The 26,630-nt window shown below is 36.8% G+C and overlaps 1 protein-coding gene across 2 annotated transcripts in view; it reads left to right on the top strand.

The window, feature by feature from the left end:
* Positions 1-26,630, top strand: part of kcnn3 (potassium intermediate/small conductance calcium-activated channel, subfamily N, member 3) — a 70,956-nt gene that overhangs the window by 28,046 nt on the left and 16,280 nt on the right. For both annotated transcript variants that reach the window (XM_051866744.1, XM_051866745.1), the window contains 3 exons: positions 9,649-9,945; positions 17,679-17,800; positions 20,769-20,910. In XM_051866744.1, the coding sequence (XP_051722704.1) occupies positions 9,649-9,945; positions 17,679-17,800; positions 20,769-20,910 (561 nt within the window). The remainder of the gene's footprint in view (positions 1-9,648; positions 9,946-17,678; positions 17,801-20,768; positions 20,911-26,630) is intronic.

Genomic DNA, 26,630 nt, shown 5'->3' with positions numbered 1-26,630 from the left:
TGATCAGACTTTTTGGATTGCAGTCTTACAGTGTGATTGCTGCTATGATGCCTGGTGACTTTAACTTGTCTATGGGGCATTTACATTTACACTTTTTTTTCTACCAATTTGGTGCTTACCCAAATCATGTAATTGAGTTAAAGTACATATCCTAATGAAGTTTTCCTCAAGTAAAAGTACAAAAGTACTTATTTTTAAATGTATAATAATCTTCACAGGGGATTTATTATGCCCCTTTTCACAAGATGTAATATAAGTCTCTGGTGTCCCCCAAATGTGTCTGTGAAGTTTCAGCCCACATAATTTATTATAGCTTGTCAAATTTGCCCCTATTTGAGTGTGAGCAAAAACGTATAGTGTCATAATGTGTCCCTTTAAAGGGAACCCCGGGAATTAAGACTTGTATGGCTTAATATAATGTAAATTATGTCTCTTACTGAAATATGTAGTAGAAAACCCATGAAAGATTTATGTTATATAAAAAATCCACAACATATTTTGGACAATGGGGGGCGCCATTTTGTTTAGGTGCACAGTGTGTTCTACGTTGATGACATTAAATGACGTTAAATTTTTACCGCAACACAACTCGGAGTATAATATACGATGCCCATTTTTGCAGCTTTTGGTTGTAATTTCCAGTCACTGAGCCACAAGAGAAGCGATGTAAGTCTTCACTGCTTTACTTAGCAATAAGAGGAGAAAAGAATGGGAAGTTGGAAGAATGTGGACGAATAAAACTTCCTAACTGCGTCTTTGTTCTCTCCACTTTAGCCCTGGTGCCTTTGATACTTTTCATCTGTATGTTTTGGGGCAACGGTAATCTAGTAACGCACACAAGTCTTAATATCCGCGGGGTTCCTTTTAAAACCCGATCAGCCTTTTCAATATGAGCCAGAGCGCAAAATTAATGAGGATGAAAACATTGAAGACGTGCGATGTCTCTGTGGCTATTCGAACTGTTGTATGATTGACATGTAAAAATCGTCTGATATGTCACCTGAATGCATACACACAGTTAAACATGCTGAGAAGATGGTACCGTTTTATGCTATCACAGATATCCCGTGCATCACAGCGCAAGCTTTGAGGCAGTCTGTCTCAATTGAGATGTGTTATAGGCTGCCCTCGTCAGCCTCCACGACAGGCGCGGCATTTGGTTAAAGCATACACTTATATCCATCGGCAACTGTAAGCTCTTTCAGTAGCTGTGGTCTATTAAAAGCCTCAAAGGCATCAGGCTAAAGTGAAGAGAACACAGACGCGGTTCTTTAGGAAGTTTTATTCATCCACATTCTGCACAACTTTTCTCCTCTTATCGCTAGTAAAGGAGTGAAGACTTACATCGCTTCTCTTGTTGCCCATCAACTGAAAATTACAACCAAAAGCTGCACAATGTGGCATTGTTTATTATACTCCGAGTTGTGTTGTGGTAAAAATAGCAATAGGACAGTGTCAGTAGCTCACCGACTGCAACCATTTGACGTCATCGATGTAGAACGCACTGTGCGGCTAAACAAAATGGCGCCCCCCATTGTCCAAATATGTCATGGATTTTTTAAATAACGTAAATCTTTCATGGGTTTTCTACTACATATTTCAGTAAGAGACATAATGTATGTTATATTAAGCCTTACAAGTCTTAATACCAGGGGTTCCCTTTAAATGCAAATGAGCTGCTGCTCCCAGTTCCCTTTCCAGAAGAGGGCAGAGCTTTATCAGCTCATGCTTCAGATACTCAACAACAACAAAACTGGAGAATATCACGCAGCCAAAATGTTGATTGCCAGTAATGGTGTTCAGCCTTACTTTGTTCGAACAGGAGTCGGACACTAATGGAGAGATTTAGGAAGAAGTTACAACTTTTAGAATGCAACTGGACGTTTCTGAATGGTTAGTGGATAGTCAGTAAAGACAAGCGTCTGAGTATAAATGAAGAGTTTGGTTCGAAAACGCGATAAATGCCATTTAAAAAAAAATTGAGTTTCCGCCAAAATCAGTATTGTATCTGGTCGGTATTGAAAAGTCATTTATTAATTTAATCCGTTGTGTTATTCTGTCATGTTTTCTCCCTTTCTTTCCAAAACATGACAAACGCCAGTCTCCCTTCTCTGCAGAATGCGATATATCCGCTCAACTAATCACAGCGCACCATTCCACGAACTGTAAACAGTAATGGCGGTGCTCTGAATACACCCGGCATCCTAGTTTTCCTTATCTACTATGTAATTTGTGATCAACACAAACAGAAAACACCTTTTTACTCAAATTAATCAAAATGGAGTTATAGCGTTTTGGAATCAAACTCTTCAAATATACATAAATGTTGTTAAATAAATTGTTGATAAACGTGTTATTATATATATATATATATATATATATATATATATAATATTATTTATTTTATGACTTATTATTTTGAATTAGATTTTATTTCAATATTTTCAGTTTTCATTTCAATTTAAGTTTAAGTGTTGTAATTTTGTTAAATGATTTTGTCATTTTTTATTAGTTTTTTTTATATTTATTTAGCTTTAATTTTATTTCAGTTTTGGTTTGAATGATTTTAATACTTATTTTATTTCAGTTAGTTTAAGGTAACATTTCCAATTTTCATTTTAGTTTAAGTTTTTTTTAATCTAATATTTATAGTTTATTTTATGTCAGCTTTATTTCAATTGACAAAACAATTTGTAATAATCTAGTTTTAGTTAACAAAAACAACACTGGTTGTCAGTTAGCATTGCCCTCACATTATGACACTATAGTGTTACGATTAAAAATTACCATGAGTTTGCTCAGAAGAATAAGCAGTCTACATTTTTTTTCTTTCCAAGGCAAAATATAGCCAACATTGCGGGTCTGCCAGGGTTTGTGCACTTCAGTTTTTTTGTTTGTGAGTGAGAATGTCAGAACAGACTCAGACTGCCCAGTCAAAGCTGTCAGTTGTGACAAAAGTCTGCAGAACTGTGCATCACACAGTCTGACATAAAGACAGTTGATGTCTGCCTTGACTTCTACTTAAGATCTCACTTGGGTCATATGCAATCTGACAAGCAACAATGATAAAAGACAGAAAGAAAAAAAATTGCACAATATTATCCGGGACTTCCGTGATTGTGAGTAAGGGTGGTGATCTGAATTAAGCATTTGTTTGTGTGCGGTGTGTATGTGTGCAACTTATAATGCTATTATCATAACAAAGGTGTTCATCTCTGACAGGACAAAACAACACAACAGACACTATTATTCTCGCTTGGCTTCACTCTTTCCCTCTCTCTCCTCTTTCAACTTCTGTCTTCCTCCTGGATTTCCCTTTTTTTCTAACCTCTGCATTTTTCTCTTTCTCTCGTCCTTCATTCGTCTGCTCTCCTATTCATCCTTCCTTCCTTTCCTAATTTTTCCTAATTGGCTCTGGCCCTCATTTGTTGGGAGGTTCTGGGTTTCTCTCTCTCTCGTCTTCTCTCTCTTTCTGATGGGTTTAGAGAGGCTGCTCGGTTCAGTCACTCATGTTGACTGATTACCTTAACTAATGGAATTTAATTATTCAGCATATCCTGGTGGCGATTTAGCCCAAAAAAGAACGACAGGATGGGTTGGGGGGCGAGGTAGTGGAAAGATGAATTAGGAGTAACGTGCGGAGGAGGAAAGGGAGAGATGATGATGGAGAAAAAGGAGATTTCAGTGCTTTTAATTAATTTTTTCCCCCCTCAGTTACATGGAACATTCCCACGATTACTCATAAACGCAAAGCTTTACAGAAATAAGAACCATTTTTATGCAGATAAAGATTATGATGATTTTCAGGCAATATCAGAAATATGGAAGGAGCCATATAATGAAAGAGATATATGATATTTGGCTGTTTTGAGCTGATATGTATTTGTAATGAACTGATATATGGACATTTTAAGCCGATATTTGTCTAAATATGTTGAGCGTAACCAGGGTTATTAGTTAACTAACTTAAACTAGAGAAAACACTTTTCATTACTTGTTGAAATAAAACTAGTAAAAATGACAAAACACTCAACAAAATTACTAAAACTTTAACTAAAATCAAATTGAAAACAGAAAATATAAAAAATGAAAACTAATTCAAAATATTTATAAAAAACTAGTGATGCACCAATGTATCAGCCAATAATCGGTATCTCCCGATAAAAGCAATTATTTTCACGATCGGCCATCAGCTGATTATTTAAAAACAACCGATGATCTGCTGATGAATTCAGGGTTGCCAGGTCTGTGATTTTTCCCTATACACCAAACATTATTTGTTGCACGTGTCCCATCTATAATCTCAAAGAGCTTTGTGCTTTGTTACTTGTAATAAGAAACAAAGTCTCTGCTTTCAAATTTTCAAATTTCAAAACAATAAATGGCATTTTGACGCTCTTAAATGTGACGTGACAGATTGCTGTAGTGCCTCAGTTCAAGCGGCAGCTCGAAGCACAAAAGTCTTCTTTCACTTTAATACAAGTTATAGCTCGAAATAACATGCATGAACATCAGAAGGTATGCTGAAAGATACAGTCCATCGTAACGAAATTAATCATGTCTTGTGTAATCACTCAATGACTCAATCACTGTTGTTAATTTTAACCTCTAATATTATATTAATGTACCAAATGAGAAGGTTCCCTGTATAGTTTGCAGCATTTAATTTGGGAAAATCAAATGAGAAAATTGCAGCATTTAATTTGGGAAAATCGGTTTCGGCAGATATCATTCTGAATAATCGGCAGTATTCGCTGAGAAATAAAGTATTGGTGCATATTAATAAAAACTAAAATAGTATCTAAGTGACACTAAAATAACACTGAGTGTAAGATTACTAAACATTGTTTTTTTAATTAATTTTATTGTTTATTATTATGTTATTAAATGTTTAAACATTTTACGTTTTAAAAACACCGTTTTCAAATAAATGTTGATTTGATTAATTTAATGTTCATAAAATGTTTAAACATTTTAACATTTATTAAACGTTAACTTTTTCAAATATTTTTGTTAATTTTGTTTAAATATATGAAATGTGTTTTATTTAATTTAATCAATTTAATGTTTTTAATAATGTCAATTTAAATTTTAATAAACATTCTAACAATAAACAATATTTTCAGATGTTTTTAGAGAATTTTGAATAAATATTGTGTGAATTAAGTTTATCATCAATTTAATGTTTATCATCGCTGTTTATTAAATGTTTAAATACTTAATATGTATAATTTTAAAATATTTTATAGTGAATTTTGCATAAATATATTCTGAACAAGTGTTCATAAAATGTTTAAACATTTAACATATAATAATCAATGTATCATTTTAAAATATTTGCAGTGAATTTTGTGTAATATTATGTTAAATAAATGTTTAATTTAAGTTCATCAGTATTCTATATCTCAATCTCCTGGATTATTTAGAAATAAACCAACAATGAATCAGCCGCAGTTCAGATGTCAATGGCATCAGTCATTAAGACCCATATTGGTCAACCATTATTCATAAGTCATACAGCCATCCATACAAGCCTCTCACAGATTCACATGCACTCTCATACACACACTCACACATTCTCTTTCATTCTCCTTCCACCCACCCACACGCATGTATTTTTCCCGCACATTCATTCTCTTTCTCAGCTTCTTTCCCTGCCTTCCACCTCCTTTCTATCTCGCTCCCTCTCACTTTCCTCACGCTCTCTCTCTTTTGCGATCGTGTACACACACACACACATACAAACACACAGTCATTCTCTCCCTCTCTCACCAGGGGACCCTAATTAAGCTTGGCTGGTCTTTGATGTTGTCGCCTAGGCAACAGTCACCATGACGAGGCTGGCTTTTCCAGAAAAAAAACCATGCGCATTTTACAGCCATACGACATGCACGGTGCCCTTCGCACACACAGAGTCAGATATGCCACACATGCACGAGCAATTAGACAAACAAAGCAATTTCGTCGGATGCCAGAAAGACCTGTTGCACCGCGACACAACCTCGCGATGAATATAGGCGAGCGCGATATATCGCGGAAGAGATATACGACTTCATTCATGAGTTCTCAGGATTCCCGTATAATCATTTGCAGCCCTCCTGTGGGTGTGTGTGTGTGGATGTGTGTATGTCTCAGTGGGGAAAACCCTGCTTGCCTTCTGCTTATCAATTAAACAAACCTCGCCAATCTAACACTTACAATTAACATTAAACACATCTAACACCGCCAGCCAGCACAATTAGCTTCCCGTTCCGTCGTTAGGCTCTGCTGATATACCGCCTGACATGAAGTTGCATTGGGAGAGAGAACGAGAGAAAGAGAGAGAGTCATATAACTGTCAGTGCACATTATGCCAGCGGAATTCTGTTTGCTTATTGCTCTGTCTGTTTGGCGTTCCTGGCAGGATAAAATGACTATCTGAGCGTGTTCTCATTGTGGGGCTCATCAATCTGTTTCCCTCTCATTTTGCCTCCTGCGCTGCATTTGAGAACACACTTTACTCATTCAGTTAGTCGAACAGCAGCTCTATTTATTAGTTGTTCTAATGAGCTAATCTGAATTATTAATTTGAAATTGAAGTTTTTGATTAAATAGATGATGAATGGTTGGTCTTGAGTGGTTACGCAACTAGACTTTATTTTTTTCGTTCCGTTTGCTATGATGGTCTCGCACGTACTAAGAGGTGCAACGTGACAAGCAATTTGTCTTTCAACGCTAAAAGCAAAAATGCTTTGCAACGTAAAACAATTTTACCCAATCAGAGCATTTTTTTTATTTATTTAATAGAGCTGTTTGGTCCTAAAATCAGGAAGAGAATTTTACATATTTTGGTGCCTCTGGAAATTCTAATGAGTTTTTAGATTAGCACTTTTTGATTTATGAATACATTTGTGATTTGAATTGATTGTTTATGAGTACTTTCTTGTTTTGTTGACTATAAATTTTCACACAGACATGTCTCACATAAAAAAACTCATTATAAATTTCTGAGGGAACACATGGCAATGTGAATTCTCTTATGGGTTTTAGAGGTAATATGTGGAGCAGGATTTTTGACCAATGAGATTTTACTGTGGACAGGGCTGTGCTGCAGAAGTGGAAACCAAGGACAGACAAAATGTTCTGTCCCTACGTTATGTCTAGATATTAAAGGGTTCGTTCACCCTGTCATTAAGTACTCACCCTCATGTCGTAAGACCTTCGTTTGTCTTCGGAACACAAATTAAGATATTTTCGATGAAATCCGAGGTAGGGGTGCACGATTAATCAGACGATTAAGTTCAAGTTCAAGTTATGAACAAAATCAAGTTATTAGAAAAAAAAACATTGAAATCGCGCTTAAATGATTTGGCTTAGTGTGATTATGTAATCGCAAAGCTGCGATTATTTTTTTTTTTTATGTACGGCTTGTCAATGAACTATGACTCCAAATGCTAATCCATCTGAAAGCACTGCGAGTTTGAATCGCTTATAATGTGCATTTGAAAAAGCAACATGCGTCAAACATCTTTCCAGACACGAGAAGCATATATTAACATCTTTTCCAACAAAAGACAACATTTAATAACATGTTTTTACTCCAAACTCATAACGACAGTTGAGCGTCCTTCTGTGAGATGATGTGGCTTCTTACACAGAATAAAGCAGTTGTGTGTTTATTAGTCATGTTTAATCAATCAAAACGTTTCAGTCTTCTGTTTATTCAGCTACAGCGATAGTATGGGATTTCGGCAGCAGGGCATATTTGCAGTTTCTGCACGAGAGCACCCTCTGGCTTTCAGATAGAGAAGCATTTACTACTGATCACAGAGCCATACAGGTCTGACAAGCTGCGCATAAAATAATCGCAGTCTTTGCCAAATTGTGTGCGATAAAATTGCGATAAATCGTGCAGCCCTAATCTGAGGGCATCTGATCCACACAGATGGCATTGCACCTTTTGAGGTCCAGAAAGGTACTAAAGACATTGTTAAAACTGTTGACGTGACTACAGTGGTTCAACCTTAATGTTATGAAGTGAGGAAAATACTTTTGTGCGCAAAAACAAAACAAAAATAATGACTTTATTCAACAAATTCGTCTGTCCCCTTTCATATTGCTACTCTATTTTCATTGCAGAGCTTCAGTGTTTACATCCGAATGGCGGCTCAGTATTGGTCGTTCAGACCTACATAAACACTGAAGCTCTGCAACGAAAATAGCGTAGCAGTATGACGGGACAGATGAATTTGTTGAATAAAGTCGTTATTTTTGTTTTGTTTTTTCGCACAAAATGTATTTTTGTCACTTCATAATATTAAGGTTGAACCACTGTAGTCACGTTGACTGTTTTAATCGATGTCTTTAGTACCTTTCTGGACGTCAAAAGGTGCAATGATGTTGCTGCCTAGAGTATGTGTGGATCAGATACCCTTGGATTTCATCAAAAATATCCTAATTTGTGTTCCGAAGACAAAGGAAGGTCTTACAGGTTTGGAACGACATGAGGGTGAGTAATTAATCACAGAAATTTCATTTTTGGGTGAACTAACACTTTAAGCCAAGTTGTGAGTTGTATAATTATAAATAATTAAATAATACATTTAAGTATTTTTTAGAAACTTTTAGATACTATTTTATTTTGTTTTGCCCAGAAGAGTATTTGCCTTTTTGAGACATAGTTTTCCTCTGGAATTTTGAAAGATGTTTTTTTTTTTAGCAACTTTAAATTATGATTTATGAGGGTTAAGTTAAGTTGCAATAAATTAAAAAAAAAAAAGAAACATGACTCCCCGCCCAGTTGTCAGACCAAGAAAAAAGAAAATAAATTCACATAAACAAAAAAGTTTTATTCAGAGTAACAAAAGAAAGACCAGTGGGTGCATAAACTTTCAGGGTGACCCACGGCCCAAAACAACAAGCAAAAAAAAAGACAAAATAACTTCCCTCGAAAAATCCAATTAATTAACCTTACGTATAACAATCATGTAACAGTAACATTGTTGGTCTGGCGGCTGGTGGGGAGACAGGAGAAGTGCGATCGGCCTGAAGTCGCAGCAGCTCCTTGAAGAGCGGAAGAGATGGTTTTAAACCTGCCGTAATCAGTGCTATCCAATCCAATGAAGACAGGCAGAGCCATCAATTAGCTGCTTAATGTGTCCTACTCGAGACAAACAGCGAAAACAGCATAGACACACACACTCAATTCAAGAATAAATGCATAATATAAAAGAACGCAAAAAACATACATCCGTAACAGTACTTTACTTCAACACATATTACACATAGTCATACCTTGATACATTTATTAGAAGTTCCTGAGGTCATTTTTGGATTTTAGCAGGATTCTGGATTTTATTTTATTTTTCTATCTGTATTTTTTTTCACTCTCGTGTAAAATTAATAAAAAAGAAATGTTGGGGCAAAACTCAAATGTGCATGTTTAATTATTTAATGACGTGAGATTAAAAGAACAGTTTTTATGGGGGCTGAGTTTTATTTTGTGTTATGATGTCACTGTTACAGACGGTGACTGCTGTGTTCCCTTGAGCACTTCTTTACATTTCAATACAAATTTGATATCCATTATGCAAATTGAAACTTTGCTGGCCCTGGGAAACTGCTCAATTTGCATTGTTTAACATTCCCATTCTGACTTTTTCCCTTCAGCTCTTCGTTATTGACAATGGTGCGGACGACTGGCGGATCGCCATGACCATGGAGCGAGTGCTGCTTATCGCTCTGGAGCTGATCGTTTCGGCGGTTCACCCGGTGCCGGGGGACTTCAAGTTTATGTGGCGGGCGCGGCTGGCCTTCTCCTATGCTCCCTCGCAGGCGGAGGCAGATCTAGACATGGTGCTGTCCGTACCCATGTTCCTTAGACTCTACCTCATCGCCCGAGTCATGCTGCTACATAGCAAGCTCTTCACTGACGCCTCCTCTCGCAGCATAGGGGCACTCAACAAGGTCAGAGGTCAACACAACAATTCAAAACAGAGAATTTGGGGTGTTAATTATATATGTGTAGCATTTATTCCTGAGTGTGGTTTTCATTTTCTTGCCTTTTACATTAGCTAGTTAACATAGTCCCATTAGCCACTGCTGGTTGATAGCAGTGTATTCTGACTAAATAATATTTTTGCAAGTAACACACTTCGCCTGATTCCTGTTCAAAGGTCTTTTAAAAGTGTGAAATCACATACTTCTGGAGGGTTCTGTGCTAGCCAAGCAACTGCCATTGAGATGAATGGGAATGCTAACCGCTAGTTTTCTTCAGGTATTATAGACCAACTAGTCCAAACCTCATCAACTGACCAGCTTTTCCCTTTCTGTCTGGCTTCAATGGCCCACTTGCGCCCAGATTCAATAAACACATCCTCTCTACAAAATGTGGCTTATGGCAGTAAAGTTCACTTTTATGTGGACGGTCATGAGCATTGAGGCCTGTGGTTTTCTGCGCTGGAGGAAGAGGTTTTGTGTGGATTTATGTGTGTTTATTCTCTTGAGAAAGATGAACCTTTCAGCTTTACTGACAGTTTAAAGATTCTACATTTATAGGCTGGTTCACACTGAACCACCAAACAGCAACAGGTTTCACACACTGATCCAGCCAGTGTTGGGGAAGATATTTTAAAATGGCTACAAGCTACTAAAAATGAAAACTAGTTAAACTGCAGTCTAGTCTAATAGTCAGCTAAACTGTTAGCTGTATAAACGTGAAGAGAAACAAAACTAGGGCTGTTTATAGAATAAAATATTTGTGATTATTCTTATGATTTATGACTAGTCTTTAGAAATCATTATAAAACCGTAATAATGTCAAATTGTGTACATTTTTGCTTATTTTAACATATTTTGTTTGTTTGTTTGTTTGTACATTTTTTTTTTATGCAATTTTTCTTTAAACATTTTGGTGGACTCCCAAGCACCATTTTGTAAACCTTAGTTTCAAGACTCATAAGCAAAACTATTAATATGAAGTAACTGACAACATCGAAAATGTTTAAAGAGATAGTTCACTCAAACATGAAAATTCTGTCATCATTTACTCACCCTGAAGTTGTTCCTGTATGAGTTTCTTCATTCTGTGTAACACAAAAGAAGATATTTTGAAAAATATGGGTAACCAAACAGTTGCTTGTCCCCATTGACATCCATTGTATGAAAAAAACATATACTATGGAAGTCGATGGGGACCAGAAACTGTTTGGTTACCCAATATCTTCTTTTGTGTTCAACAGAACAAAGAAACTCATACAGGTTTAGAACAATTTGAGGGTGAGTAAATAATCACCCCTTTAAAGGGGTGGTTCATTGCGAATTCACTTTTTTAACTTTAGTTAGTGTGTAATGTTGCTGCCTGAGCATAAACAGTATCTGCAAAGTTACAGCGCTGAAAGTTCAATGCAAACAGAGATATTTTCTTTTAAAGGGGACCGATTATGCCCCCTTTTACAAAATGTAAAATTAGTCTCTGATGTCCCCAGAGTGTGTATGTGAAGTTTTAGCTCAAAATACCCCACAGATAATTTTTTATACCATGTTAAAATTGCCACTTTTTGGGGTTGAGCAAAAACGCGCCGTTTCAGTGTGGGCCCTTTAAATGCAAATGAGCTGCTGTGCTTGGCATAAGAGGGCGGAGCTTCAAGAGCTCGTTCTCCCCTGTCGGGATTCAGTCAGGACGCACTATAATGTCAGTAACTGCGAATATATGCTGCATGGAGATAGAACAGGTATAGTTTAGTTCAATTACGGTTATAATTTATATTGTCGTTTTTATCCACTATATGAAGCGCCTGTTTTCACTCTAGAAAATCACTGTAAGAGCTTAAAACACAGTGCAAGTGTGCATTAAAATATTATCCATAAACTCTCTCTCTCTCTCCCTTGCATTATCATCAACATACATAGCGAAATACACAGAAACACTCGTTACAACTAACAGTAAACAAATATATAAAGACCTTATGCCTTTTTGGGTGGTGCTTAATAAACTGGTAAACTTTATATCCGTAAATCAACTCCGATGAACTGTAATAAAGTGCTCTCACCTTCATTACTGCTGTATCCAGTATCACTCTGGAGACTGTAATTACAGCTTAAGCTGGATCACGAACAGTTACTGATCTATCCTTGAGGAACAACTTTTTAGCACAACCTCTGTTTTGTATTGTCCCTTTGTATTGACATTCGTTCACAAAGCAGTCCGATGTGAAATGATTTGCGCAGACATAAACGAATTTCGGTAGAGTTGAGGGAGTATTTTCTTCGAAAGCAAAATTAATCCACCTTGTCTTCAGCGGCTCAGATTTCAGGAGTAAATGGAGAGAGCTATGTGGATTAATCCATCCAGCTACAGAACACCTAAAACGCTTGGGAGACGTTCTAATCAGTGGAGCAACGGCGGACTGTACAACTGGCTGTGAACTCGCTCAGGGCCGTTCTATGTCTGTCAACATTCGTGGGCGGGGCCTGTGGCTAATGTGACGTCACATTGCCAGGGATCTGGAAACGGCTTGTTCTGAGACACTGCTTATGATTTATGGGGATTAAAAAAAAGGAGTGGTTGTGTACACACACTGCCAACACAAATTTATGTCCAAACACCATGCAAAAGTGAATTTTGCATAATAGGTCCCCTTTAAAGAATTCTCTGTTTAAGGACTACAACAAACAGCTGGTAGGGACTAACAAGCTTCTTCCCGGGTTGGTGACATCACTAACCCTAGAATTTACATAAACCCTGCCCCTGAGAACACGTAACAAAGGGGTGAGGCCATGTTACTGCATTACAGTATGTAACACATATACAATAGCATGTCATAAAAGCAAGATGACAAAATGACAAATTATAACCGTAATTAAACTAAACTATACCTGTTCTATCTTCATGCAGCATATATTTTCTGGCTCTGTAAGCTTCTTACAACAGTTCCCACAGGAGCGATTTATAGATTATCATGACAGAATATGCTAATCAATGACTTTAAGATAGTTAACTCCACATCAGCTACATAAATTCATTAACTAACCTTCAGAAACATCCTGTTGCATTCAAAATGTTGTCACTTCTTCTTGAGTGTCTCCATCATTGTCCGACTCTGTTTTGAACATAAAAGGCTGAACATTTTCTGACATTTTCAGTGAGTCTGCGTGAGGTAACGTGAGATGATGCTAAGTGCTAACATGAGCTCCTGAAACTCCTCCCCATTTTGAGAGCAGCAGCTCATTTGCATTTAAAGGGACACGCACAAAAACAGAGCGTTTTTGCTCACCCTCAAAAAGTGACATTTTTAACATGCTATAAAAAATTATCTGTAGGGTATTTTGAGCTAAAACTTCAAATAAACACTCTGGGGACATCAGAGACTTATTTTACATCTTGTAAAAGTGGCATTATACCACCCCTTTAAGGTGACAGAATCTTTTAAAATATAATATAATTTTTCGATCATTCTTAATTTTATCAGACAAAATTTCTCAAAAACAATGAGTGGTTTTAACTGAATCTTGATTACAAGGTAAATTAACAGGTAAATTTGCCATAAATAAACAACAATATAAATGAGTTGAAAACAGCAGCAGATTTCATTATAAAAAAGACACAAAGGCTGGAATTGCCCTTTGGCACAAGAGAGACTTGAATCTGTGAATAGTTTCTTTTGGAACCGATTGATTTACATGCACCTTATGACTAAACTGTACAACACAATGTGACATAAAATGTGACAATATGACTGCTACTTATTGGAAAAAGTGGCTTGTTACTGGAAAACTACATTATTATGTAAACAGCCAAGCTACTGTCATGCTACTAAAAATAATGTTAGTAATGTTGCTACTTTTACTTAGTTACTCCCCTGGATCCAACAAAACCCATTTGCTGTTTGGTGTGTATGTTGGCATTTGTTGGGTCAGAGTGAACTAGCGGTAAGACGTAGCTTCATTTGAAGGTCAGTGTTGGACAGGAGCTTAATCTAATTGTTTTTGCATTGTTAGGATGCAGCATCACAGCTCGGTGTCAGTTGATGTGACTGATGAATATTCTGCTGTAATGGATTTTATGATCGATGGCTGTTCGTTTTTCAAGCAGGTTTATCTCTGCTCCCCTTTAGATGGCTGATTGATGTCTCTGAATATTGTGTATCTCTTAAGAGAGGCTGAAGAATGACTGCCGTGGCTGTCAAGTGTTTGATAATAGTTCAAAGTTTGAGTTTTGTCCTTTAGTGCCATTGAAATAACCCAAAACAGGTGAAAAGAGTCCTGATGTACTTTAATTTGAATGGCTGATTGGAGAGGGTAATCACTTTGTCCTTTGAGAGAAGCTCTTGTTTCAAAGAGATGTAAATGCAAATTCTCTTTCCTCTCATGTGCTGTTTTATCATTAATGATCGTGTGGCCCATCTTAGCTCAGAGATCTCCGCCTTCCCTCTGGAGAGCTGCCCTTTATGTGACTTTTCAGTAACACAAATCAATAGTAATGATGATGATGATGAACATTGTTGTTTTCAATGAAGTATAGATAAAATTGTGTACAAACCGACAATGGCAACACATCTATTCTTCAGACGCTTCAGAAAAGAGCTGCATTAGATTCAAACTGAGCTGAAAATGAAAATAAAATAAAATAAAAAAAAACTGTTGATACTAATACTAAATGAAATTTGGGCTTCTTGTAAATTTCAGTCAGGATAGCCAGTATTTCACATGGATTTCAGATCAGGTCACAGTCTTTACTTTTGCACAAAGACACTGAACAACCTTTGATCTCAAACAGCTGTTTTAATTTCCAAGTGCAACCGGTGGGATAAATATAAGGTCAGACATGATCTTTTGATGGTCTTAATTTGAATACGACCACCATAGGGACCTATTTCACCACCACAGCAGCTTTACTGTCTGTTTTTGAGAGAAAATGCATATAAAAACATTCACTACAATGCAAGAATAAATCTATTTGAAAAAAAGCAGGGCTATATATATATGTATACACAGTGCTCAGCGTAAATGAGTACACCCCCTTTGAAAAGTAACATTTTAAACAATATCTCAATGAACACAAAAACTATTTCCAAAATGTTGACAAGACTAAGTTTAATATAACATCTGTTTAACTTATAACATGAAAGTAAGGTTAATAATATAGTTTCAGTTTTACTCAAATTAGGGTGATGCAAAAATGAGTACACCCCACAACAAAAACTACTACATCTAGTACTTTGTATGGCCTCCATGATTTTTAATGACAGCACTTCTAAGCATGGAATGAACAAGTTGGCAACATTTTGCAACATCTATCTTTTTCCATTCTTCAAGAATGACCTCTTTTAGAGACTGGATGCTGGATGGAGAGTGATGCTCAACTTGTCTCTTCAGAATTCCCCATAGGTGTTCGATTGGGTTCAGATCAGGAGCCAATGAATCACTTTCACCCTGTTCTTCTTCAGAAATCCAACAGTGGCCTTAGATGTGTGTTTAGGATCATTGTCATGTTGGAAAAGTGCACGACGACCAAGGGCATGGAGTGATGGTAGCATCTTCTCTTTCAGTATAGAGCAGTACATCTGTGAATTCATGATGCCATCAATGAAATGCAGCTCCCCGACACCAGCAGCACTCATGCAGCTCCACATAAGGACACTGCCACCACCATGTTTCACTGTAGGCACCATGCATTTTTCTTTGTACTCCTCACGTTTGTCACACCATACAGTTTTGAAGCCATCAGTTCCAAAAACATTTATCTTGGTCTCATCACTCCAGAGTATAGAGTCCCAGTAGTCTTCATCTTTGTCAGCATGGGCCCTGGCAAACTCTAGGCAGGCTTTTTTGTGCCTGGGCTTTAGGAGAGGCTTCTTTCGTGGACGGCACCCATGCATGCCATTCCTCTGCAGTGTACGCCGTATTGAGTCACAGGAAATAGTCGCCCCAGTTTGGCTTTCTACTTCTTTAGATAGCAGCAGTGAACCTGCATGCCGATTTTCTTCAACCCTTCTCATCAGAAGACGCTCCTGTCGAGGTGTTAACTTCCGTGGACGACCTGGACGTCTCTGTGAGATGATTTCAGTTCCATCTTTTTTAAATTTTTGTACCACTTTTGCTACAGTATTCTGACTGATAAGTAAAGCTTTGCTGATCTTCTTGTAGCCTTCACCTTTCTGGTGTAAAGAAATTATTTTCTGTCTCAGGTCTTGTGACATTTCTCTTTCATGTGGTGCCATTGCTGACAGTATGAATTGGGAAGGGGTTTTAACACCCTTTTATATTCAACTGTCTGCTGGACACCTGTGTAATGAAGAATTAAACTCACCTGTGGTTGAATTCTTGTTAAATTAGACATTTGTAGTCTAAAATTTAGCTTTGCTCCAGAGACTTTGAGGTGAATTGTACTCATTTTTGCATCATGCCAATTTGAGTAAAACGGAAAATTTTGTTCTCTAAGTTATATTATTAACCTTACTTTCATGTTATAAGTTAAACAAATGTTATATAAAACTTAGTCTTGTCAACATTTTGGAAATTATTTTTGTGTTCATTGAGATATTGTTTAAAATGTTACTTTTCAAAGGGGGTGTACTCATTTATGCTGAGCACTGTATATGTATGTATGTATATTTAATTATATATAATTAAAATTTAAATGAAGTCATTTTAAAATTAAAACAATCAAAAAAAGATTAAATGTTTTATTTGTTTTACTTCATGTCATGTGACCAATAAGCGACATCAGAAAACTGTGAACAAACAAGTTTGGGAATCCCTGCTATAAACCATAGCTATACTTTTTAACATTCATGGTATAATGCTTAAAGGGTTAGTTCACCCAAAATTGAAATTTCTGTGATTAATTACTCACCCTCATGTCATTCCACACCCGTAAGACCTTCGTTCATCTTCGGAAAACAAATTAAGATATTTTTGATGAAATCTAAGGGCATCTGATCCACACATAGGCAGCAATGTCATTGCATCTTTTGACATCCAGAAAGGTAGTTAAAAACATGGTTAAAATAGTCAACGTGACTACAGTGGTTCAACCTTAATGTTATGAAGTGACGAGAATACTTTTTGTGCGCAAAAACAAAACAAAAATAACAACTTTATTCAACAATTTGAACCGTTGTCATAAGTAGTGAACTCAGTACGGGCTTCCTTGTGTACGTCTGAACGGCAACTCAGTATTGGCCTAAGCTGAACACGTGAGCAGCATGACGCATGCATGTGATGCTAACACAGGATCTGGCCAATAAGGAGCCGGCATTCGAACGTAAACAAGGAAGCCTGCACTGAGTTCACTAGGTATGACAACAGTTCAAATTGTTGAATAAAGTTGTTATTTTTGTTTTGTTTTTTGCTCACAAAAAGTATTCTCGTCACTTCATAACATTTCTGGACGTCAAAAGGTGCAACAATGTTGCTGACTATGTATGGATCAGATACCCTCGGATTTAATCAAAAATATCTTTATTTGTGTTCCGAAGATGAACGAAGGTCTTACGGATGTGGAACAACATGAGGGTGAGCAATTAATGACAGAAATTTCATTTTTGGGTGAACTATCCCTTTAACTGATCATTAGAAGCTGCTCATATCCATCAGTAAAAGCATCTTGCAGCTTGCTGTTTGTTTAACTTCATCTACTGTGACAGTGAAATCCAGACTGAAAGTAATCACACAACTGCTTGTTTTTCTCTTATCAGGTGCACTTTAACACACGGTTTGTGATGAAGACCCTGATGACCATATGCCCAGGCACAGTGCTGCTAGTCTTCAGCATCTCCCTGTGGATCATCGCTGCCTGGACCGTAAGAGTGTGTGAGAGGTGAGAGAGAGAACGAGCATGAGGAAGAATGAACAAATGAATCATTGTGTTTCGAACTGCACCATTCTGTCTAGACGCTGTCAAGTTTCTTATGCTTAATGAGGACTCACCTGAATTCCCACCAATAAGTGGCACTGCCTGGATGACAACACACCACATGAGGTGTGCAAACACTCACTCTACACATCCGCTGTTCTGTGAGCAGGAAAAGAGACCAGAGAGAGAGACAGAAAAAGAGCACTTTCATTCACACCCTTGTTTCCAAAACCCCAGACCTGTCTATCTAAACAGCGTTCCCCTTTTTCCAGACACATAGGCACTCCGGGTAGCAGCCAATCACGAGGTGCATCAACAGATTTCCCATGTTGCATCTTAAAAGGGTCGCGGGATAAACTAGGCCCTCAGGCCAGTGAGTGGGTGTTACCGAATCTACCAGGCGTGTTGTCATGGTTACAAACTCTGGATGTGTGTTAGTCTCGGGGTATACGCTTTAAAATATTGAGGGTTCCCCAGATTGGGGACCTGAGGTTTGATGATTGTTTTGATTGCGGCAGGCTCGAGCAGTGTGATATGAGTGACGGTTTGCGCGTTTGAATTGCCACATGTGATCAGGGCAGCATCGTTGTGAGAGGAGCCTACAGGGATCTGCTCTATTTTTATGCACTGCACTCAAAGTCATCATGTTAAAGGCCCTTTCCAGAGGAGGAGTCTCCCTGCAGGCTGTATGCTGCTCTTACTCAGTCCAGCACGCACACAGTGGGATTTAGACCTCCCCCTGACTGGATGAACTTGTTTTGTAAACTACATTCTTGGGAAGTTGCTATGATGCCTTAAGAGGACTTCACAGAAACTGACTGATGCTGCTGTACAAATAACAAAGAAGGCTTTGATTTTCTTCTGTTGTTGTCAACATGAAATTGGCCCTATTTATGTTCTTAATACACATCCTTGGTCTTATTATGGCCATTTCATTACTTCAAGTTAATCACAAAAAAAAAAATCACATTATTTACAATTTTATTTTTTAGTTTTTGGGTTTTCTGGGAATCAAACCTACGACCTTGATGTTGCTAGTGTCATATTGAGCTTCAGGGAGTCCTTAATGTATGCCTGCTCTCTTGCTCTCAAAATGCTCTGTAGAGAATTTGTGAAAGCATTTCTTTCCAAATGGAAAAAATATGTGTCTTATCAAAATAGTCTGAAATGTCATACCTTTTTTTAAAGGTACTGCATGTAATTTTTTGACTGTACTAAAGCATAAAATACCATAATATGTTTGCAGAGATTTAGGAAACATGCTAAGTTCAAATACTTGTTTCTCTAAAAAAAACAATGATACAGACAGTTATTCTACTTTGAAATGTGTGTTCCGTGTCGGAATGTCGTTTTTTTTTTTTTTTTTTTTTGGTCTATGTGATCCCGCTCACTGCCAATTTACCTAATAGTATTTTGACACCCCAGGTTGCCAGTTGGCGGAAAACACAGCATATTGTTTGCAGCCATTGAAGCCAGCAAATGAACTGGGTCAGAGATCGCAGATTTTACCTGACCTAAAAAGCCTTGGCAAAAAAAAAAAAAAAATGAAAAAAAAAGTATACATTAGCTGATTAACTTACACTGTAAGGCTCGCCACTTTTCATTGCCAATTGTGCTTGTTCATATTGTGTGTTATTAATCTGGCAACCCACGTGAGCGTTAAGTCTGAGGAGGATGTGTAGGGGAAACAACTCTCCAATATTTCGAATTTGGACTGCAGTACCTATTTCAACCACTAGCTGTCAATATTACATACTGCACCTTTAAAGGGTTAGTTCGCCCAAAAATGAAAATTCTGTCATTAATTACTCACTCTCATGTCGTTCCACACCCGTAAGACCTTTCTTCTTCTTCGGAACACAAATTAAGATACTTTATTCAACAATATCTAGTGATGGGCGATTTCAAAACACTGCTTCATGAAGCTTCGAAGCTTTCCGAATCTTTTGTTTTGAATCAGTGGTTCGGAGCACGTATCAAACTTCCAAAGTCATGTGATTTCAGTAAACGAGGCTTCGTTACATCATAAGTGTTTCGAAATTTCAGTGGTTCACCACTGGGGGGTGTGACTTTGGCAGTTTGATACAAGCTCCGAACCACTGATTCGAAACAAAATATTCGTAAAGCTTCGAAGCTTCATGAAGCAGTGTTTTAAAATCACTCATCACTAGATATTGTTGAATAAAGTCGTTATTTTGTTTTTTTGGCGCACAAAAAGTATTCTCGAAGCTTCATAACATTATAGTTGAACCACTGTAGTCACATGAACTGTTTTAAATACGTCTTTAGTAGCTTTCTGGGCATCTGAAAGTGTTAATTATCTTGCTGGCAATAGAGGCCTCACTGAGCCATTGAATTTTATCAAAAATATCTTAATTTGTGTTCCGAAGATGAACAAAGGTCTTACGGGGACATGAGGGTGAGTAATTAGAATTTTCATTTTTGGGTGAACTAACCCTTTGATGTTACCTTGACTGAACACTTGGATATGAGCGGGATCGTTTGCAAACATAATGTTTTTTTTTTTATTTAAGTTTGTTTTATTTTATTTAGTTAAATCTTATTTTATTAAGTTTTATTTTATTTAGTTTTATTTTTTATTTTTATTTTTTGGTTTTGTTTTTGTATTGTTTTGCCTTTAGGCTATATTAAGATGTTCTCAAGGATGATAAGTAAAGTTTTTTTTTTTTTTTTTTTTTTTTTGCATCAAAGGTATAACAAACATTTAAGAACCTTCTCAAAGTTTCTCGACAAGCCTCTGGGCAAACACTTGACGTATGAAAGAATTTGATGTGAAAACGATGTGATATTTGTGCCTATTTCACATCCAGTTATTGCTTCTCCATACCTTTCACAGCCAGAACCTGTTCAAAGTTGCCTTCAAAAATCAAATCTTTCCAGACTTAACTTGGCTTCTTTATTTCTCTCTCAGGTACCATGATGCTCAGGATGTGACCAGTAATTTTTTGGGTGCCATGTGGCTCATCTCCATCACCTTCCTCTCCATTGGATATGGAGACATGGTGCCTCACACCTACTGTGGCAAGGGAGTGTGTTTGCTCACAGGAATTATGGTACAAACACACACACAAACATAGTTTCACACCCACAGTGACAGGGGACAGTCTAAAGATGTTTCTACTCGTTATCTTATCTAAAGATATGTTTTTCTACTTGTTATCATATTTCTAGGAACCCAAACATGCACATCAACCACATTCCCAACAACCATGTCTGTTAGCAAACACCAGGACACACCAGCTCGCAAACATTCAGTGTTTTTAGGACGAATCCCCTTGTGTATTCTGGGACGGCACATTTGTTCAGCTTTGAGGCTGTTGAGGGCTGCCATTGTTTTGCCTGATTACCTTATGATGGTGATAGCTTAATGTAAACCCCAGGTATTTCTTGTTGTAATCTCGCTCTCATCAAGCCTTTATGTCTCTGCTTGAGGAATGCTTGACAGGTGGTGCAGAGCAATGGTTTAGCAGTGTGTTTATTTTGATATTGTGAGTTTGCAGATGTAAATATCTGTTAGTAAAGGTCACTTTCTCTTGTTTCTCTCCTCTATCTGTTGTTCTTTTTGGAGCATTTGTTCTTCCTGTTCACATGCTGTCAGTTTCTGTGTCTCTAAATATCCTACCAGAGAAACTACAGAGAAGAAGCGTGGTTAACTTGACGTGACAGTTCTTTTTCTGTTTATTTTAGTTTTAGGAGTTTTTTTGAGATCTTCATCTCTCTCTCGATTGTACACAAACAAACACATACAATAACATAACAGGTGTGTCAATGACAAATAAGTGTGTCAATGATAAAGAAAAGGAAACATCTTTTAAAGTTCCCCTATTATGCTTTTTCAAATATTACCTTTCATGCAGTGTGTAATATAGCTGTCTGTGAATTTAAACGGTCTGCAAAGTTGTAAAGTCGAAAGTGCACTATAAATAAAGTTATTGTCTCCCAAAGGAATATATGTACAGTATCTCACAGAAGTGAGTACACCCCTCACATTTTTGTAAATATTTTATTATATCTTTTCATGTGACAACACTGAAGAAATGACAATTTGCTACAATGTAAAGTAGTGAGTGTACAGCTTGTATAACAGTGTAAATTTGCTGTCCCCTCAAAATAACTCAACACACAGCCATTAATGTCTAAACCGCTGGCCACAAAAGTGAGTACACCCCTAAGTGAAAATGTCCAAATTGGGCCCAAAGTGTCAATATTTTGTGTGGCCACCATTATTTTCCAGCACTGCCTTAACCCTCTTGGGCATGGAGTTCACCAGAGCTTCACAGGTTGCCACTGGAGTCCTCTTCCACTCCTCCATGACGACATCACGGAGCTAGTGGATGTTAGAGACCTTGCGCTTCTCCACCTTCCGTTTGAGGATGCCCCACAGATGCTCAATAGGGTTTAGGTCTGGAGACATTCTTTAGCAAGGCAGTGGTCGTCTTGGAGGTGTGTTATGGTCGTTATCATGTTGGAATACTGCCCTGCGGCCCAGTCTCCGAAGGGAGGGGTTCATGCTCTGCTTCAGTATGTCACAGTACATGTTGGCATTCATGGTTGGCATTCGGTACGGATTCGGTACAGCAGGAGGGAGAAAACTAAACATAAAATTGCTTTTTTTCTAAACTGGTTTAGTGAACAAATTGTGTCTCTGTCTTTAGTTTAAATAAATTCAATTATAATTACAGTTTTCTTAAGGAAAAAAAATATATCTCTGCTAATGCTGTAAACTATATATAGGGAGCACTTTCTAGCACATTACTATATATTCGATGTTAAAATGTGTTCTATTACACAGTGGCCGTCATAACTTATTTTCATGACAGATTTATTTAAACATTAAACATATACATGAAATAATCAAGACACGTTAAGTAAAATATAGCCTAATGAATATAGCTAGATAATATAGTGCATATATGTAGCGAAAGAGTGAATTTCTCTAGCGAACTAACAAGCTGTAGAAACTGAATGGCATTTCTAAAATAAATGCTACTGTAGCTACGTGACATATTGTTTACAAGCTGTTTCACTGATGTCTTTCCGTGGTTGAAACACTGATTGAGTGATTACACAAGATACATTTCAGTAAGTTGTACTGTATCTTTCAACATACCTTCAGATGTTCATTTAAGTTTATTTTGTAACTAGTATTAAAGAGGAAGAGATGATCGCGTTCACTCGTGCTCCGCCTCTGCGCTGCCGCTTGAAATGAGGCGCCTGTACAGTGATCTGTAATACCACATCAAAGAGTGTCAAAATGGCATTTATTGTTTGAATTTCATGATAATGAATGAATGCCAACATTTGGCATAATGGACAGAATTTGAGGGATGACACTTTGTTTCTTATCGAAAGTAACAAAACACAGAGCTTATTTCGATTATTGGTGGTTAATGGTGATTAAAAGTGGGTAATGGGCTATTCACATCTGTTTTCGTCGTTAGACGCGTACCGAAAATTTTCAGTACAAATACGTGTACCGTTACACCCCTAATATATATATATATATATACGCAAAGCTGCTCAGTAATGATTTCTTTATTTTAATGAGGCTTTTTTCTTCATTATGATATCAGTAGACTTGTATCATCTTGACATTTTTGGCTCTATGCTCCCCAAAATGAATTTTAATTAAAACCTGCTTATCATAGAACAGGTGTATTCAAGTCATTGTATGTTTGAACTGCATTTTTTAATATGTTTTGAATATTTATGAGATTCGACCAAAAAATAAAGAATAATAATAATAACAATATGTCATTGACCCAGATAACACTGATATTTTGTCACATTCTTAACTGTTTGAAAGGGCAGCTAATGCTTGTGTTCCTTCTGTTTTTGAGCTGCTGAAGAGATAAAAATTCTACAGAATAGGAATTCTAGAAGGAGAGAGAGAGAGAAAGAGTGTTGGATGTGATTTCTTTTACTATTGAGAGTGATTGTAATGACTTTCTATAGGCAGAATTATGGGACTTGTTGCTATGACAACATCGAAGGCCAACTCTGTTAGACTGTACCACTGCCCTGCGGGAGCAGGAGTGTTTGGGCAGGGCTTTAGTTTGCCAGTCGCTTGGTGCAGCTCGAGGATTTGGGGATGCAGCAAGCACCTGTCTATCCTGTCTGCAAATGTAGATGTGGAATGGACAACATTATCTATGGTCATAGTGTCTTAAAAAACTTGCTTTTTCATTTAAACACCAGCTTAAGTATTACAACAGCTGAGTATTAGCCTTTCTCTCACATCATAACAGTGAAGATTCTGCGTTTTAAACTGGAGCTCTGACACTATGGCCTGGTTTCACAGACAGGGCTTAGATTAAGCCAGGATTAGGCCTTAGTTCAATTAGGGTGTTTAAGTAAAAAAAAGAAAAAAAAAAACATTACTGGTGTCCATCTTGAGACAAAACTTAATTTTAAGATTTGTATGTGCAAGTTGCTTTCAGTTAAAACAGCTCAAACATGCATTTTAGTCTGGGACTAGGTTTAAGCCTTGTCTGTGAAACCGGGGGAATATATTTTGGTCTGAGGCCAGGTGGTTTTTCTTATTTTCTCATGATATCAATAACCGTCAGATCTGGAAAAAGGGCAAAATATAAACTGCAATGGAGGACGTTTGCAGATAAATAGATCATTGTGACACTCTTCTGTCACTTTAAGAGATTAATGTTTTGTTTTTTTGTCTGGGAATAGTTTTATACAAGTTGCCATATGGAAACACACATGCACATTTTGTCAATGTCCTAGAGGGGTTTTCCGTGGATGCTCGTCATGTTTTATTAAGTGGTGAATATGGGCAACAAAAGTGCTTCTAGAAAATGGGCTTTTTTGTTTTATTTTTATGTCTTGTGAAATGGCTCTAGAGTATTTTTGGGCTGTATGTTTCTCTTCTGTAAGTCCTACAAGTGGGTTTAAAAACATTCCATTAGCGTCTCTCTCACACACACATACACTATACACATATACTCCACATACACAGTCATAGGAAGCACACACACACTTTCATTAGTCACTTTTTAATTCCAATTCATTTCTTATTAGTAGTTCTCTGACCTCATTAACACTTCCCCTCCTCTTCTCGTCACTTTACACTCCATTCTTTTTTTCCAGACCTCTTCTCTTTCTGCATTCAAGCTATTGTGTTTCTCTCCCCTTGATCTGAAATTGTATTCCTCTCTCCCTGTTTTCCTCACTCTACCTCTTCACCTCTAAATGGGCTTATTTCTTCATTTTCCCTCAACCTGCATCAGTCTCTTTTCTCTGTGTACCTCTACCACTTCAGTGTAGTCACTGGTGATATCTTCAGTTTACACGTCTGTGATGTGTAAATGGGAGTAAACCTTTGTGTGTGTGTGTGTGTGTGTGTGTGTGTGTGTTTTTGTTTGTTTTTTTGTATCATACTAGTCTCTCCAGTGATGTCTACACTGTTAATGATTCCTAGTCTAATTCAGTACATGGATGAATCTCAGGAATCTCAGGTCAGGGTCATATTTCTTCCCAGTATCAAAATTTTTTTTAAATGTAAATTATTTAAAATTATATTTGGTTACTCTGATTAAATTCACATTACTTTTATACAGTAATGGCAATCATACTCATTATCATACTGATTTTTCATCTATATAAATTAGGAAAAGGCAGTACAACAATATGAATACTTATTTTATTTGCATATCATGAATGAGAGAACCACATTATGGTTCATTCAAATGTTTGTGGTCAGTAAGATTTGTTTTTTAAGAAATACTTTTATTTAGCAAGAAATCAATTAAAGTGACAGTAAAGATATTTATAATATATTTATATATATATATATTTATATTTATATTTGAGCATCAAATCAGCATATTAGAATGATTTCTGAAGGATCATGTGACACTGAAGATGAGTAATGATGCTGAAAATTCAGCTTGGTCATGACAGGAAAAAAATTACATTTCAAAATAAATTAAAATAGAAAACAGTTATTTTAAATTGTAATATTTCATAATATTGGTGTTTTTTTTATATTTAAAATCAATGCAGCCTGGGTGAGCATAGGGACTTTTCAAAATCTTCCCCTCGACCCCAAACTTTTGAACAGTATCTCAAAAGGAGATATTATTAAAACATAATGTTCATTTCATCAGCTATTTTTTAATTTAGTCTTAATCTCAGTCCTGTATCAAATGTACTTTTTTGTTTTTATCATATTTAGTATATTTTATCATATTTAAAAGCTACTTAAATGTCCTAATTGAACTAAGGTATAATCCTGGCTTAATCTAAGCCTTGTCTTGTCCTTGTCCCTAATTTATTATAAGCTATTTATCATATGAATTAACACACTCTCTACATTATGAAAACTGGTAAAACAAGAAACTTCTCTCAAAAATTAAAGCAGTGAAATTCTTATAATTCCAAATTACGTTTATGTTTTTCTATTAAAACAACAACAAAAAAGACTTTGTATCGTCACACAGAGGTTAAGTGTGTTTATTCAGCATGGATAGTCGAGATCCATGTTTGGATTTATTATAGTTCATCACTGTGGCCCTGTTTACACCTGGTATTAAAGGGCTAGTTCACCCAAAACTGAAAATTCTGTCATTAATTACTCACCCTCATGTTGTTCCAAACCCATAAGACTTTCATTCATCTTCGAAACTCTGAAATCTGAGAGCTTTCTGTCCCTCCATAGACAGCCTAGGCAACTAAAAATTTGACGCTTCAAAAAGTTCGTAAAAGGACTTTTCACACTGCGCTTAACCCTGGTTATTGTCGTTCTAAACACCGTTTA

Source organism: Ctenopharyngodon idella, chromosome 16 (assembly GCF_019924925.1).
Source record: "Ctenopharyngodon idella isolate HZGC_01 chromosome 16, HZGC01, whole genome shotgun sequence".
NCBI lineage: Eukaryota > Metazoa > Chordata > Actinopteri > Cypriniformes > Xenocyprididae > Ctenopharyngodon > Ctenopharyngodon idella.
This window is presented reverse-complemented; position numbering and strand designations above follow the sequence as displayed.